Source organism: Cherax quadricarinatus, chromosome 2 (assembly GCF_038502225.1).
Source record: "Cherax quadricarinatus isolate ZL_2023a chromosome 2, ASM3850222v1, whole genome shotgun sequence".
Taxonomy (NCBI): Eukaryota; Metazoa; Arthropoda; class Malacostraca; order Decapoda; family Parastacidae; genus Cherax; species Cherax quadricarinatus.
Genome location: NC_091293.1, coordinates 77,619,826 through 77,638,059, shown reverse-complemented (window position 1 = coordinate 77,638,059; position 18,234 = coordinate 77,619,826). Strand labels below are relative to the sequence as shown.

At 42.0% G+C, this 18,234-nt stretch overlaps 1 protein-coding gene across 4 annotated transcripts in view; it reads left to right on the top strand.

Annotated features, from left to right (window-relative positions):
* The window catches only part of LOC128684368 (kinesin-like protein KIF14), a 269,582-nt gene that overhangs the window by 147,178 nt on the left and 104,170 nt on the right, over nucleotides 1-18,234 (top strand). For all 4 annotated transcript variants that reach the window (XM_070089073.1, XM_070089083.1, XM_070089065.1 and 1 more), the window contains one exon: nucleotides 8,247-8,395. In XM_070089073.1, the coding sequence (XP_069945174.1) occupies nucleotides 8,247-8,395 (149 nt within the window). The remainder of the gene's footprint in view (nucleotides 1-8,246; nucleotides 8,396-18,234) is intronic.

Below are 18,234 nucleotides of genomic sequence, written 5' to 3'. Positions count from 1 at the left end.
GATAAAAGGTTGATGGGTAGGCTCCAGGATGTACACGTTTATAGAGGGGCATCTGATATATCAGATCATTATTTAGTTGTAGCTATGGTTAGAGTAAGAGGTACATAGGAAAAAAGGAAAATGGCAACAAGAAGTAAGAGGGAGGTGAAAGTGTATAAACTAAAGGAGGTGGAAGTTCGGGTGAGATATAAGCAACTATTGGCAGAAAAGTGGGCTGGTGCAAGTATGAGTAGTGGGGGGAAAGGGTTGAAGAGGGTTGGAATAGTTCTAAAAATGCAGTATTAGAATGTGGGGCAGAAGTTTGTGGTTATAGGAGGGTGGGTGCAGGAGGAAAGAGGAGTGATTGGTGGAATGATGAAGGGTGTGATAAAAGAGAAAAAGGTAGCTTATGAGAGGTATTTACAAAGCAGAAGTGTTATAAGAAGAGTAGAGTATATGGAGAGTAAAAGAAAGGTGAAGAGAGTGGTGAGAGAGTGCAAAAGGAGAGCAGAAGATAGAGAGGGAAAGGCACTGTCAAGAAGTTTTAATGAAAATCAGAAAAATTTTTGAAGCTAAACAAGTTAAGAAAGCCTAGGGGATGAATGGATTTATCAGTTAAAAACAGAGTAGGGGAGTTAGTAGATGGGGAGATGGAGGTTTTGAATAGATGGCGAGAATATTTTGAGGAACTTCTAAATGTCGACGAAGAAAGGGAGGCAGTAATTTCATGCACTAGCCAGGGAGGTATACCATCTTTTAGGAGTGAAGAAGAACATGTGAGTGTTGGGGAGGTGCTTGAGGCATTACGTAGAATGAAAGGGGGTAAAGCAGCTGGAACTGACGGGAACATGACAGAAATGTTAAAAGCAGGGTGGGATATAGTGTTGGAGTGGTTGGTATTTTTGTTGAAGAAATGCATGAAAGAGGGGAAGGTACCTAGGGATTGGCAGAGGGCATGTATAGCCCCTTTATATAAAGGGAAGGGGGACAAAAGAGATTGTAAAAATTATAGTGGAATATGTTTACCGAGTATACCAGGAAAAGTATACGGTAGGGTTATTATTGAAAGAATTAGAGGTAAGACAGAATGTAGGACTGCGGATGAGCAAGGAGGTTTTAGAGTGGGTAGGGGATGTGTAGAATAAGTGTTTACATTGAAGCATATATGTGAGCAGTATTTAGATAAAGGTAGGGAAGTTTTTATTGCATTTATGGATTTAGAAAAGGCGTATGATAGTGGATAGGGAAGCAATGTGGCAGGTGTTGCAAGTATATGGAATAGGTGGTAAGTTTCTAAATGCTGTAAAGAGTTTTCATGAGGATAGTGAGGCTCAGGTTAGTGTGTGTAGAAGAGAGGGAGACTACTTCCCGGTAAAAGTAGGTCTTAGACAGGGATGTGTAATGTCACCATGTTTGTTTAATATATTTATAGATGGGGTTGTAAAAGAAGTAAATGCTAGGGTGTTCGGGAGAGGGGTGGGATTAAATTATGGGGAATCAAATACGAAATGGAAATTGACACAGTTGCTTTTTGCTGCTGATACTGTGTTTGTGGAAGATTCTAAAGAAAAATTGCAAAGGTTAGTGGATGAGTTTGGGAGTGTGTGTAAAAGTAGAAAGTTGAAAGTGAACATAGAAAAAGAGTAAGGTGATGAGGGTATCAAATGATTTAGATAAAGAAAAATTGGATATCAAATTGGGGAGGAGAAGTATGGAAGAAGTGAATGCTTTCAGATAATTGGGAGTTGACGTGTCGGCGGATGGATTTATAAAGGATGAGGTTAATCAGAATTGATGAGGGGGAGAAAAGGTGAGTGGTGTGTTGAGGTATATCTGGAGACAAAAAATGTTATCTATGGAGGCAAAGAAGGGAATGTATGAAAGTATTGTAGTACCAACACTCTTATATGGGTGTGAAACTTGGATTGTGGATGCAGCAGCGAGGAGGCAGTTGGAGGCAGTGGAGATGTCGTGTCTAAGGGTAATGTGTGGTGTAACTATTATGCAGAAAATTTGGAGTGTGGAAATTAGGGGGTGTGCAGTTAATAAAAGTATTAGTCAGAGGGCTGAAGAGGGGTAGTTGAGGTGGTTTTGTCATGTAGAGAGAATGAATCTAAGTAGAATGACATGGAGAGCGTTTAAATCTATAGGGGAAGGAAGACGGGGTAGGGGTCGTCCTCGAAAAGGTTGGAGGGAGGGGGTAAGCGAGGTTTTGTGGGCAAGGGGCTTGGACTTCCAGCAGGTGTGCGGGAGTGTGTTCAATAGGAGTGAATGGAGACGGATGTTATTTGGGACCTTACGATCTGTTGAAGTGTGAGCAGGGTAATATTTAGTGAAGGGATTCAGGGAAACCGGTTATTTTTATATAGCCAGACTTGAGTCCTGGAAATGGGAAGTACAATGCCTGCACTCTAAAGGAGGGGTTTGTGATATTAGCAGTTTGGAGGGATATGTTGTGTATCTTTATACGTATATGCTTCTAAGCTGTTGTGTTCTGAGCACCTCTACAAAAACAGTGATTGTGTGAGTGAGGTGAAAGTGTTAAATGATGAAAGTATTTTCTCTATGGGAATTTTCTTTCATTTTGGGTCGCCCTGCCTCGGTGGGAGACAGCCGACTTGTTTAACCCTTTGAGGGTCGACAGGCCCTCTCCGAAAGTCATTCTCAGGGTCGGCCAAATTTCAAAAAAAAAAAAAAAATTATTTTTTCTTATGAAAAAATTGTTTTTTTTTTTTTTCTAAACATTATAGGCTAAACAAAAAAATTTTAACGTCAATACTTACCGAGATATGGAGGTGTGAAATTTGCCAAAATTGAACAACATATGGTAACATCGCCGACTGCCGTCACCCGGTATTTTTCTATTTACTTTTTTATGTACTATTTTCAATTATTTTTCAATTTTTCTTTTTCTGAGTAACTTTTATGGCCTCTGAGGCCAACATGATCAGTATTTTGTAAGTTATTTCTTTTTCAATACTACACAATAAGGGCGTAAACACTGTTGTCATTATTTTGTTTACAGAAAATATTTACACAAACAAACGATATGAAATGTTGTTTATTACTATTTTTCTATATTTTATATACACATATACAGTCACAGGGAATGTTTCTAGAAGTTCTGCAGCCTGTGGAAGTCTTTGAAACATGGTGTCATGCACAGTGGAGTTTTACACTCCTCACACATAAAACGAGTGTCTCTGCGTTGTTGTGGGCGTTTTTTTGTATGTGCACAGACGTAACACCTCTTCTGAGCCTTTTTCTTGAAAGCAGTAGCAGGCAGTTTTACCAGGAAGTGATCACCATGCTTCAGACGAGCAGGTAGTTGTTGATAATTTGGTGGGCGGTCAATTGCAGGTGCTGTTCCTTGGTACTTGAATACTATTTGTCTGATGACAGACAAACAGAATTCGCCGTACTGTGGTTTGTTTCTGGTGCTCATCTTATACATATTATAAGCATTGAGCATGGAAATGTCCAGAAGATGGAAAAACAGTTTGATGTACCACTTATAACTCTTGCGAACACAATCAGCAAACCCAATCTGCATGTCACATTTGTCCACTGAACGCATGTTGAAGGTGTAATCAATCACAGCTGCAGGTTTTAGAATGGGTTCATTTCTCTCTCTATGCTGCCTGCCACTGTCTGCCATTTCATTAGGGTGAATTGATGACAACAGTGTGACATCTCGTTTGTCATGCCACCAAAATGCCATGATGTCATTGGCAGCAAACGCCTGCACCTCACCTCTACGAGTGCCAGCGTCAAACCTGGGCATGTGTTTTCGATTTGCACACTGTGCCACACACATCTGTCATGTTCACTCGCAAAAAATCACTGAGTGAGGGGCTTGTGTACCAGTTATCTGTATATAATATATGCCCCTTACCAAGGTATGGTTCTATCATTGTTCGAACCACATCACCTGAGATGCCCAATAACTTCCTGGTATTTTGCAATGTATAACTTCCAGTGTACACAATAATATCCAATACCAGACCACTGTAACAATCACAAAGCACAAACAAGTTTATACCAAAGCGTTTCCTCTTGCTTGGTATGTACTGCTTGAAAGAGAGTCTTCCTTTGAACAGAATCAAAGACTCGTCAATTACAAGCTTCCTGAAGGGATAAAAATCCGTACTGAATTTCTGTTTCAGATACACAAACACATTCCTAATCTTACATAACCTGTCAGTTCTGTCAGGCCTGGTTTTATCTGAGAAGTGAAGCATACGTAACATTAGCACAAATCGATTCACTGGCATTATATCACTGAAACCTGGTGTTGCAATCAGGGGGTCTGTTGACCAGTATGATTTCACTTTGTGCTTATACACATGTGGCATAAGCATTATTGTGGCAAAGAAAAGATACATCTCAGCCACAGTTGCCTCCTTCCACTGGTGTAGACGTGATTTTGGTGAAAGTAATGTGTTTGCCATGGTGTACTCGTAGTATGTGTTGCTTTCCATGGCAATACTTTTCATCAGTGGTTCGTCAAAGAATAACTCGAAACATTCCAGTTCAGTGGCATTGTTCCCAAGTGCACAAGATGGCCGTATTCCACTTTGGCTGCCATCAAACTGGTGGGGATTTGGAACAAAATTGACAGCTTCCTGCCACTCCCAGGTGCGGTCTGCTGGTGGGTACTGGACAATGACAGGTGGTTGTGGTTGTGGAGGCTGGTGTGGTGGGGGAGTGGGGGATGGTGGCCTTTGTTCTAGATCAGCTGAGGCAGCGGCGTGGGTGGCAGCGTGGGTGGCAGCATGGCCCACTGCTGGTGCCTCACCGCCGGCACCACTACCACCACGCACATTTTCCATCCCAATTGCAACAGTATCTTCGTCATTTTCACTGTCTGTTCCTGTTGTACAGCCACGGGATGTACTCCGAGATACACTCCTTCCCCTTGGTATAACATGGCACACTACCAGAGCGCATATATCGTCGTATATACTGACGCTTCACTGGGGAATATTGCACTTCACTATCACTACTGGAGCTAGTTTGAAGAGCTTGTAGTTCATATTCACTATCACTATCATCACCCATGCTCTCATCTGAGTCGGGGATTTGGAAAAATAGAAGTTTCCTCTTGGGTTCTGGAACAACTGAACGTGAACACGAGGGCCCAGCACCAGAGGTGGAAGGCTGAGGGTCGTCTGGGTTTTCTTCACTATTACCGATATTATGGTCATTAGTTTCGGTGAAAACCTCACTAAAACCACGAAACTCATCTTCACTGGCACTTCCATCACTATTAGAACTGTCACTGGGGAACAAAAGTGTCCCAATTCGCCGAGGAGTGAGGAGCTTCTTACCGCGAGGCATGGTGGACATTGTTTACTAAGAGGGCATTCCCACAATGCACCACTGGGTCCCAGATTTTTTTTCTACCGCGCACACCGACCACTCAGACCCATTCTCTCACACCTAGGCCTACCAGCCTTTTCGCGCGAGATTTGAGGCCGCTAGAATTTATGCGTACTAGTACGTCAAAAACCCCTACGCGTAAGACGTACTAGTACGACGAAAACCCTCAAAGGGTTAAAAAAAAAAAAAAAAAAAAAAAAACTTTCCTCTGTAAATGAAGCCAGCATTCTGTCTTCCTTCTCATGCACACACAACTAGATATATCTAGTTCAATGCCTATCACTTCAAACTTATTACAGCCCAGGAGTCCAAATGGCCTGTTATCCTGGGTGTAAAGGGAGCAAAATAAACACAGCAGAAAACTTTTGACTTATATTATCCTTCACCAATTTAGAACAGAAGTTTTTTTTTTTTTTCAACAAGTTGGCCATCTCCCACCGAGGCAGGGTGACCCAAAAAAGAAAGAAAATCCCCAAAAAGAAAATACTTTCATCATTCAACACTTTCACCACACTCACACATTATCACTGTTTTTGCAGAGGTGCTCAGAATACAACAGCTTAGAAGCATATACGTATAAAGATACACAACATATCCCTCCAAACTGCCAATATCCCAAACCCCTCCTTTAAAGTGCAGGCATTGTACTTCCCATTTCCAGGACTCAAGTCCGACTATATGAAAATAACTGGTTTCCCTGAATCCCTTCACTAAATATTACCCTGCTCAAACTCCAACAGATCGTCAGGCCCCAAGTACCTTTCGTCTCCATTCACTCCTATCTAACAAGCTCACGCACGCTTGCTGGAAGTCCAAGCCTCTCGCCCACAAAACCTCCTTTACCCCCTCTCTCCAACCCTTTCGAGGACGACTCCTACCTCGCCTTCCTTCCCTATAGAATTATATGCTTTCCATGTCATTCTACTTTGATCCATTCTCTCTAAATGACCAAACCACCTCAACAACCCCTCTTCTGGACTCTGACTAATACTTTTATTAACTCCACACCTTTTCCTAATTTCCACACTCCGAATTTTCTGCACAATATTTACACCACACATTGCCCTTAGACAGGACATCTCCACTGCCTCCAACCGTCTCCTCGCTGCTGCATTTACCACCCAAGAACAGAAGTGTGTACACTATGTACAGCAATAGGTATTAGTGCACTCCACGGTAAGCAAGGCAGAATAGAAGCCACTAGAGAGCAGACCATGCTTCAACCAGCTCTAGAATGGGAATGACAAGGGCAGACAGGAGTGGTACCCACATAACCTCTGCGATTGCCAAAACCATCTTCTCATTGACTGGAACCTGGGTACTGGTTGAACGACGGGGCCCCATCGTCAACCCTCAGTCACCTGTTTCTCTGGTTGGGGGAGATAGCCTGTAAATGAGGGTGTGTACATGCGCTGAATGAAGGTTACATACTCTTTGCATGCCACATAACTGTAGTGTAAAGCACTCCTCTGGCAAGACAGTGACGGAGTGAATGATGATGAAAGTTTTTCTTTTTCGGGACACCCTGCCTTGGCGGGAATCGGCCGATGTGTTAAAAGAAAAAAAATCGTGTGATTGAAACAAGGAGAAACGAGTTGTGTATTTTCACTCAGGCTGGCCAAGATCTGAGGTGCATTGAATTTGTTAATTTTGTTTTTAATTTGCCCATTTGTAGAGAGCCTTGTGTGTGGGAGTTGTGAATGATAATTCCAGTAAAGTTAAAGCAATTTTGAAAGACACTTGACATTCTGATCAGGTTATATTAGTTTAAGATTTCATCAAGACAAATAAAACTGTCTTGAATGTACATGTGAAAGGCCCCATAATTGAACACTTCATGCAACCGAGCCAGCAGCTACAGTGGTACTTTCTTCCCAGGGACCCATGTCGGACCTGGATGTGCAGTCCTTTTGAAGATTCCCTATCACCTTTTATTTCATGAACAAAAGCAATTAATGGAGTTACCATCTATGGTCGATTGCAAATGAATTTCAAATTAAAAAAAAAATTGTAGATTTCTGGGTACAAGTCAAGAGCTTTTCTAAGTGAATCTTCAGGATATTGATGCTTCTTGCCATAATATGCCCATGGGAGGACTTTTTCTGCACTCAGAGTAATGAAAATTATCACTGAGAAAGGTCTAAGAGTAAAACTGTACTTTATTGCTCTGTGTCCCTGACCTTTATTCTGAAATTCAGGCTCATTCTGTGTATCAGTAGGTAAACAGCAGCATATCAGTAATATCTTTTGTTGACATAATTCTTCGCAGTATTCAAACTCATAGGATGTCATGAATTTGGCTGTTTGAAATACATGCAATTATCTTTTAGTTCAGTTGTAAAAACATGTTTGTACAGCAAAGGTAATGGATGTGCATCAATATGCGTGCAGTTGTAAACACAGAGTTTGGAAAAGGGGAGAAGGGTGTTGCATGGATGCTCATAGTTTGGAAAGATGGTACATGTCCTAGAAGGTTTGGGAAACCCTGCTTCACACCATTGAGAAAATGATTCATTCTTGTTTGCTGTGAGTATATTCCTGTTACATATGTTTTGGTCTTTCTGCTGCCTCATTTGAAGGCATATTTAATTATTTTAATTACTAAATTTTAAGAGAAACTTTCATTTTAGGTCGCCCTGCTTTGGTGGTATACAGCCAGTTTGTTGAAAAAAAAAATTACTTTAATTTCATTACTTATTTGCGGTGCTCACAGGTGAAGTCTAGCCACTGGCTGGATTTTGCCTTTATCAATATTTTGTTAATTCTATTTCAGATCAGCATTTAGTTTATATCATGGGGATTACAGAACACACGTTTTGAAAACATATTCCTAACATCTTATCCAAAACTTTAGACTTCATGTTTCTTCAATTTATTTCTTACAGAAGGAGACAGGTCCAGTGCTGATCAACCTAAGTGAGGATCCACAACTTTCAGAGACCCTCTCATATAAGCTTAAAAATGGAATCACTTCTCTTGGTCGCTCCAACTGTGATCTGACCCTCCGTGGACTCCACACAGATAATGTTCATTGGTAAACATTAATTATACTTTCTGATATGCTGTACTCATATAAAGCACTTTCAAAAATTTTTAATGACCAGAACATTGTGATCCTAATTGAACTGATTATAATTATTTTTTTTTATGGTAATTTTTAAATATTAATTCTTAAAGTAATTTTTAAATATTAATTCTTAGTAATTTTTAAATATTAATTTTTTTTTTCATAATTAACTTTGATTCTTGAGATACAAAAATCTGTTAATTATTACAGTACTTATAATACACTGTATAGTTTCTCAGTTTTCTCATTCAGTTTAAGCAGTTAGTACATAAATGCATTATCCCCTTAACTGTACAAACGTAGATCTAGGTTCTTAATCCTGGCTTTCCAAACGTAGATCTATGATTTATTTTTCCTGCCTCCAAATTTGGCACGATTGGCCTGAGATGCCTCGTCAGCATAGAATGGGTCTTAACCCTTTGAGGGTCGACAGGCCCTCTCTGAGACTCGTTCTCAGGGTCGGCCAAATTAAAAAAAAAAAATTCTTATGAAAAGATAGAGAATCTTTTTCCGATCATAATGACACCAAAAGTATGAAATTTGATGGAAAACTTACGGAATTATGCTCTCGCGAAGTTAGTGGTCTCGGCAATGTTTACGCATCGGCGATTTTGCCCACTTTGAGCCCCATTTTCGGCCAATTCCACTGCACTAGTCGACAAAAAACATTAATATTTCTTTAGAACTCCTTTTTTTCTATCGAATGAGTACAAGAAATCGCCCATTTACCAATTTCAACTATCCAATAAGGTGGTCAGAATTTAGCAATTTTGCCAATTTCACAAAAATTTCAAAAGAAGCCAATTTCCGAATAGGGTCCAGAATAAACACATTCCTGGCACTAAAATGACATTTCCTCTGTTCATTAGTCACATCTCAAGGCCCCTCTTACATTCTTTTGCTTTCCACTTTGAATTTTTATTCTCACAAAAAAATAGAAGATTTACTGTTATGCAGACTACTGCATTAGTGTAAAAAATGGTATAAATAATATTGCCGCACTTGCGAAAGAATATTACTCGCCAGTTGACGTGTATTGGACGCTTGGCATGATTTGTTTTCTTTTGAACTTTGGCAAAAATTGAACATTTCTGCTACTTTGAGCTCAATTTCAAGGTACTTTTCATTGTAAAACCAGTCAAAATCATCTCAATTTCTGTAATATGTCTTCCATTCTATAAAATGAGACCAAGAAAACTAGAATACAATAATAAATACCATACAAAAATACAGTGCAAAGTCGCTGTTTTAATCCAAAAAAAACGGTCAGTTTTTTTTTCTCATTATGCACTGTGTGCTGCAGGATTTTTTTTATACTGTGCAAACTGACCACATAGACCCATTCTTTCATATGAAGGCCTACCAGCTTTCTCACTAGATTTGAGGGCGCTAGAATTTAGGCGTACTAGTACGCCTAAATTGGTAGACAGCAACCACCCAAGGAAGTACTACCGTCCTGCCAGATGACTGTGAAACAGAAACCTTTAACTGTTTTGCATGATGGTAGGATTGCTGGTTTCTTTTTCTGTCTCATAAACACGCTAGATAACAGGGATATCTTGCTACTCCTACTTACACTTTGGTCACACTTGACAGACACGCACATGCATATATATATACATACATCTAGGTTTTTCTCCTTTTTCTAAATAGCTCTTGTTCTTCTGTATTTCTTCTATTGTCCATGGGGAAGTGGAAAAGAATCTTTCCTCCGTAAGCCATGCGTGTCGTATGAGGCGACTAAAATGCCGGGAGCAATGGGCTAGTAACCCCTTCTCCTGTAGACACTTGCTAAAAAAGAGAAGAAGAAAAACTTTATAAAACTGGGATGCTTAAATGTGCGTGGATGTAGTGCAGATGACAAGAAACAGATGATTGCTGATGTTATGAATGAAAAAAGTTGGATGTCCTGGCTCTAAGTGAAACAAAGCTGAAGGGGGTAGGAGAGTTTCAGTGGGGGGAAATAAATGGGACTAAATCTGGAGTATCTGAGAGAGTTAGAGCAAAGGAAGGGGTAGCAGTAATGTTAAATGATCAGTTATGGAAGCAGAAAAGAGAATATGAATGTGTAAATTCAAGAATTATGTGGATTAAAGTAAAGGTTGGATGCGAGAAGTGGGTCATAATAAGCGTGTATGCACCTGGAGAAGAGAGGAATGCAGAGGAGAGAGAGAGATTTTGGGAGATGTTAAGTGAATGTATAGGAGCCTTTGAACCAAGTGAGAGAGTAATTGTGGTAGAGGACCTGAATGCTAAAGGAGGAGAAACTTTTAGAGAGGGTGTGGTAGGTAAGTTTGGGGTGCCAGGTGTAAATGATAATGGGAGCCCTTTGATTGAACTTTGTATAGAAAGGGGTTTAGTTATAGGTAATACATATTTTAAGAAAAAGAGGATAAATAAGTATACAAGGTATGATTTGTAGATGAATGGTTCAGAGAACCGACATGTTGATAAATTAGACACATGTGCAACTCTTGGGTATCTTTATTGAGGAAACGTTTCGCCACACAGTGGCTTCATCAGTCCATACATAGGAGAAACTTGAAGAACAGGAGGAGAATGAGGTAATCAGTCCCTCAACCTTGAGTCGATGTGTTCAGTCCATCAATCTTGAGTAGAAGACGGCAGATGAGCGGAGAAGCAGCTTATAAACCGTATGGCAGGAGAGGTGCAGCAGTCATAGGTGGTGTCACATTTGTTCAATGTGGAAGTAGGTTGGGCACGACCTACTTCCACATTGAACAAATGTGACACCACCTATGACTGCTGCACCTCTCCTGCCATACGGTTTATAAGCTGCTTCTCCGCTCATCTGCCGTATTCTACTCAAGATTGATGGACTGAACACATCGACTCAAGGTTGAGGGACTGATTACCTCATTCTCCTCCTGTTCTTCAAGTTTCTCCTAGGTATGGACTGATGAAGCCACTGTGTGGCGAAACGTTTCCTCAATAAAGATACCCAAGAGTTGCACATGTCTAATTTATCAACAAGGTATGATGTAGGGCGAAATGACAGTAGTTTGTTGGATTATGTATTAGTAGATAAAAGACTGTTGAGTAGACTTAAGGATGTACATGTTTATAGAGGGGCCACAGATATATCAGATCACTTTCTAGTTGTAGCTACACTGAGAGTAAAAGGTAGATGGGATACAAGGAGAATAGAAGCATCAGGGAAGAGAGAGGTGAAGGTTTATAAACTAAAAGAGGAGGCAGTTAGGGTAAGATATAAACAGCTATTGGAGGATAGATGGGCTAATGAGAGCATAGGCAATGGGGTCGAAGAGGTATGGGGTAGGTTTAAAAATGTAGTGTTAGAGTGTTCAGCAGAAGTTTGTGGTTACAGGAAAGTGGGTGCGGGAGGGAAGAGGAGCGATTGGTGGAATGATGATGTAAAGAGAGTAGTAAGGGAGAAAAAGTTAGCATATGAGAAGTTTTTACAAAGTAGAAGTGATGCAAGGAGGGAAGAGTATATGGAGAAAAAGAGAGAGGTTAAGAGAGTGGTGAAGCAATGTAAAAAGAGAGCAAATGAGAGAGTGGGTGAGATGTTATCAACAAATTTTGTTGAAAATAAGAAAAAGTTTTGGAGTGAGATTAACAAGTTAAGAAAGCCTAGAGAACAAATGGATTTGTCAGTTAAAAATAGGAGAGGAGAGTTATTAAATGGAGAGTTAGAGGTATTGGGAAGATGGAGGGAATATTTTGAGGAATTGTTAAATGTTGATGAAGATAGGGAAGCTGTGATTTCGTGTATAGGACAAGGAGGAATAACATCTTGTAGGAGTGAGGAAGAGCCAGTTGTGAGTGTGGGGGAAGTTCGTGAGGCAGTAGGTAAAATGAAAGGGGGTAAGGCAGCCGGGATTGATGGGATAAAGATAGAAATGTTAAAAGCAGGTGGGGATATAGTTTTGGAGTGGTTGGTGCAATTATTTAATAAATGTATGGAAGAGGGTAAGGTACCTAGGGATTGGCAGAGAGCATGCATAGTTCCTTTGTATAAAGGCAAAGGGGATAAAAGAGAGTGCAAAAATTATAGGGGGATAAGTCTGCTGAGTATACCTGGTAAAGTGTATGGTAGAATTATTATTGAAAGAATTAAGAGTAAGACGGAGAATAGGATAGCAGATGAACAAGGAGGCTTTAGGAAAGGTAGGGGGTGTGTGGACCAGGTGTTTACAGTGAAACATATAAGTGAACATTATTTAGATAAGGTTAAAGAGGTCTTTGTGGCATTTATGGATTTGGAAAAGGCGTATGACAGGGTGGATAGGGGGGCAATGTGGCAGATGTTGCAAGTGTATGGTGTAGGAGGTAGGTTACTGAAAGCAGTGAAGAGTTTTTACGAGGATAGTGAGGCTCAAGTTAGAGTACATAGGAAAGAGGGAAATTATTTCCCAGTAAAAGTAGGCCTTAGACAAGGATGTGTGATGTCACCGTGGTTGTTTAATATATTTATAGATGGGGTTGTAAGAGAAGTAAATGCGAGGGTCTTGACAAGAGGCGTGGAGTTAAAAGATAAAGAATCACACACAAAGTGGGAGTTGTCACAGCTGCTCTTTGCTGATGACACTGTGCTCTTGGGAGATTCTGAAGAGAAGTTGCAGAGATTGGTGGATGAATTTGGTAGGGTGTGCAAAAGAAGAAAATTAAAGGTGAAGACAGGAAAGAGTAAGGTTATGAGGATAACAAAAAGATTAGGTGATGAAAGATTGAATATCAGATTGGAGGGAGAGAGTATGGAGGAGGTGAATGTATTCAGATATTTGGGAGTGGACGTGTCAGCGGATGGGTCTATGAAAGATGAGGTGAATCATAGAATTGATGAGGGAAAAAGAGTGAGTGGTGCACTTAGGAGTCTGTGGAGACAAAGAACTTTGTCCTTGGAGGCAAAGAGGGGAATGTATGAGAGTATAGTTTTACCAACGCTCTTATATGGGTGTGAAGCATGGGTGATGAATGTTGCAGCGAGGAGAAGGCTGGAGGCAGTGGAGATGTCATGTCTGAGGGCAATGTGTGGTGTGAATATAATGCAGAGAATTCGTAGTTTGGAAGTTAGGAGGAGGTGCGGGATTACCAAAACTGTTGTCCAGAGGGCTGAGGAGGGGTTGTTGAGGTGGTTCGGACATCTGGAGAGAATGGAGCGAAACAGAATAACTTCAAGAGTGTATCAGTCTGTAGTGGAAGGAAGGCGGGGTAGGGGTCGGCCTAGGAAAGGTTGGAGGGAGGGGTAAAGGAGATTTTGTGTGCGAGGGGCTTGGACTTCCAGCAGGCATGCGTGAGCGTGTTTGATAGGAGTGAATGGAGACAAATGGTTTTTAATACTTGACGTGCTGTTGGAGTGTGAGCAAAGTAACATTTATGAAGGGGTTCAGGGAAACCGGCAGGCCGGACTTGAGTCCTGGAGATGGGAAGTACAGCGCCTGCACTCTGAAGGAGGGGTGTTAATGTTGCAGTTTAAAAACTGTAGTGTAAAGCACCCTTCTGGCAAGACAGTGATGGAGTGAATGATGGTGAAAGTTTTTCTTTTTCGGACCACCCTGCCTTGGTGGGAATCGGCCAGTGTGATAATAAAATATAATAATAGTACGTCAAAAGCCCTGGGTCATAAGCCGTACTAGTACGGCTGAAACCCTCAAAGGGTTAACACTCGTGCGCAGTATTAAAAAAATTTGGGACCACTTAGTACCTTGTGGGAACACCAGTTTAATTGGGTGCCAACTAGATCAAACAGCACGGCAAACACCTGGGATTCACTGATGCCATGTCGTGTTAACACTCCCCTTTTAAGAGGAAAGTGATGTTGGCCCCAAGTTTAGTGGCTTTGGGGTGGATGTGGCCACAAGTGGTTGAGGAAATGTCAAAAATCTCGATAATAACCCATGTGCAACTTTTGGGCAACACCCTTTCAGTTTTGGTACCACTGGTGGTGTCATCCTGCCAGAATGTCTTATAAACCTATTCCCTAAGTAAAGAGAAACAATTCTGGAATGTGTAATATCTGTTTGGCTGGCTGGCTGATTGGCTGTCTCCATCTCCGTCTGTCTTTATCTGTATCTGTCTGTCTATCTCTGCCTCTTTGTCTCTATCTCTGTCTGTCTCACAGGTACACATAAATACAATTATACATAGTGTAAATTACCTAGGAAAACCCCAAAAATCCAGACAGTGCTATACTGTGCTTGTAGATATAATGCATAGTAAGCATGACTGGCAAGTAATACCTGTTGGTTCATGAGTGGCTCTTTCTTTTCTTTTTCTTTTTAAGAAAAAAAAAAAAAAAAGTAACCTAACCATGGAGTACCCGATCCATGACCCCGCTACCCCCGGGCCCCTTATTGTTACCGCACCCCGTTCTGACCTCGCCTCATCTTTTGGCCACACTTCGGACATTCCTAAGGCCCCTGTACCTCTTGCTGGTGCTGTTTCCTCACCCGCTTCAGGTACCAGGGCTTCCACTGACTCCTTCGATTTGTCTGACCTCCCCTCTCCTTTGACTATGCTTCCGGCTTCTCCCTCTACGGTGCGGCGATTTTCGAATCGCCAGCCCATCCCACTTCTAAACGTCAACGACAATCTCCTAATGATGTTACTTCGTTACCTTCCCATTCTAATCGGAAAAAACCGACATGTCATGCACTCCCTCTCCACACTCGGTTTCAGACCACACAATGGACTAAATTCTTTACATTAAGACCGACTTCTTCTACTGCCTATCTTTCCGACCATAGTATTGGCAAAGCGCTCCTATGCCACGTTGGTAGAGATATTTCCTTTCATGCTCTTAAGAGTGGTAAGCGCATCATCACAGTCCGGAATTCTACCCAAGCTCATGATCTTTCTCTTCTTTCACATTTCGATACTCTCTGACCGCGGGTTCAATCTCGCCCATGGTATGGTTTGTTTGCAATCGTGTCATTACGATTTCATGAGTCATGTTGACGGCATTGAGGGGACTTGAGCTAGAGTTCGTCATGGCCTCGCTAGCTGGAGATTCGTCTGTAAAAACTTGCATTTGTGGTCACAGTGGTGCCTATGCTAACCTTCCTATGGTGTAGAAATATACCTAGTTGGACGAATCTTATTGTGGCTAGCTGGTCCAGTGGCTAACGCGACGGTCTGGAGTTTTGAGACTCTCTGACTGCGGGTTCAGTCCCGCCCGTGGTATGGTTTGTTTGCAATCGTGTCATTACGATTTCGTGAGTCATATTTACATCAGTCAGCCCTTGCAGTCCTATTACGCTTTTTCAATCTTATTTGCTCACAGGGAGTTCTTCCACAGCTGTGGAAATCTGCCATTGTTCTCCCTTTCCGCAAACCGGGTACTACGGGACATGAAGCCTCCCACTATCATCCCATTGCTCTTACCAGTGCAGTTTGCAAAGTGATGGAACGCCTGGTAAATAGATGTTTAGTGTGGTATTTAGAGACGCACAACAGTCTCTCCACTCGTCAACATGGCTTTCGTAAGGGCCGTTCTACCATAGACCCCTTACTACGCTTGGATACGTATGCTCGTAATGCCTTTGCGAATAACCACTCAGTTATTGCCATATTTTTTGACCTTGAGAAGGCATATGACACAACTTGGAGGTTAAATATTTTGGCCCAAGCCCACTCCTTAGGCCTTCGAGGCAATCTACCATCCTTCCTTAAGAACTTTTTAACTGACAGACATTTCCGTGTTCGGGTTAATAATGTGCTCTCCCTGGACTTTATCCAAGCTGAAGGTGTCCCCCAGGGATGTGTTCTGAGCACAACACTTTTTCTCCTTGCTATAAATGATTTGGCCTCTAGTCTTCCATCCAATATTTGGTCATCACTCTATGTTGATGACTTCGCTATGTTGATGACTTTGCATGTGCAGGCGCTGACTCTCACCTCATTACAATTTCTCTCCACCATGCTGTCGACCGTGTTTCCAATTGGGCCACCACACATGGGTTTAAATTTTCCAGTACCAAAACTCGCCAAATTACTTTAACTAGACACTTTGTCATCTCCGATCATCCTTTGTACCTCTATGGCTCCCATATCCCTGAACGTGATTCAGTCAGGTTTCTAGGCCTCCTCTTTGACCATAGGTTATCCTGGAAACCTCGCATTACCTCTCTGAAGGCAACTTGTCACAGCCGGCTGAACCTTCTTAAAACCCTTGCTCATCTTTCATGGGGAGCTGATCGTCGAACTCTCCTTCGCCTACATTCCGCCCTCATTTTATCGAAACTTGATTATGGTGACCAGATCTATTCAGCGGCCTCTCCTGCTAATCTCTCTAGCCTTAACCCCATCCATCACCAAGGATTACGTTTATGCCTTGGTGCTTTTTGCTCTTCCCCTGTTGAGAGCCTCTGTGCAGAAGCGAACGTTACATCCTTATCCAATCGCCGTGATGCCCATTGCCTTCGCTACAATGTACACTCTCATGATCTCCGCAATCCTTCCATTTATAGAATGGTCACCAATATTAGTAGACATTCTTTGTTCGCCGCCCCTGTTTGCTCCGTCCCTTCTCCCTTCGCCTACATTCACTCTTCTCTTCAGTTACCACCTTTCTATGTTCATGTAGCATCTCACTTTTCCCTACCCCCCTGGGAAGTTCCAGCTGTTTGAGTCTGTTCTTTCTCACTCCCTTGCTCGAAAGCCCAACTGTCTACTGTAGCTTCCCGCTCTTTTTCTTGACCACTTCCACTCTCCTTCTCATACCATTGCAGTGTACACAGATGGCTCTAAATCTTCTGATGGGGTAGGATTCGCAGCAGTGTTTCTGGACAGTGTCGTACGAGGGCATTTACTATCTTCGGCTAGTATCTTTACTGCTGAATTGTATGCCATTCTTGCAGCACTTATCCGTATTGCATCTATGCCTATGTCATCATTTGTGGTTGTCTCAGACTCCCTTAGTGCTTTACAGGCTATACAGAAATTTGATATACCTCACCCCTTAGTCCTCCGTATCCAACTTTGGCTACGCCGCATCTCTTCCAAGCATAAAGATATTGTTTTTTGTTGGGTCCCTGGTCATGTTGACGTACAGGGCAATGAACAGGCAGACACTGCTGCGCGGTCAGCAGTACATGACCTACCAGTTTCATATAGAGGTGTTCCATTTACGGATTATTTTGCTGCAGTAGCTACCCACCTTCACACCCGTTGGCAACAACGTTGGTCTACTCTGCTCGGTAACAAACTTTAATCTATTAAACCGAGTATAGGTTACTGGCCGTCTTCTTGTCACCAGTGTCGAAGTTGGGAGACTACTCTCTCCCGTCTTCACATTGGCCATACTCGTCTTGCTCATGGTTATCTCATGGAGAGGCACCCTGCTCCTCTCTGTGAGAATTGTCAGGTTATATTATTGGTTAGCCACATTCTATTACACTGCCCACTTTATCAACGAGCATGCAGAATATACCTCCAACGTCGTCTTCGCTCCGCTGCTCTCTTTACCTTCCCTTCTCGCTGATGGACCCACCTTTCATCCAGAGACTCTCATTGACTTTTTGACAACAAGTGACTGACTTCACAAACTCTGATGATACCTGTTATTTACCTTCAGCCCTTTCTACCTCAATCTTTTGCTGCCCTCTACCCCCGCACTATCCCTTGCCCCGCTGTTTTCTGTAACCTACTGATCATCCCTCCCCCCTTCTACCGCCCATTACCCTCACTTCCTTCCCTACCCTGCAGCGCTGTATAGCCCTTGTGGCTTAGCACTTCTTTTTGATTATAATAATAATAATTGGTCTGGGTTACAGCATTGATGACCTATGAAATCAAGAGGTAAATCTTGGGCAGTAAGTCGG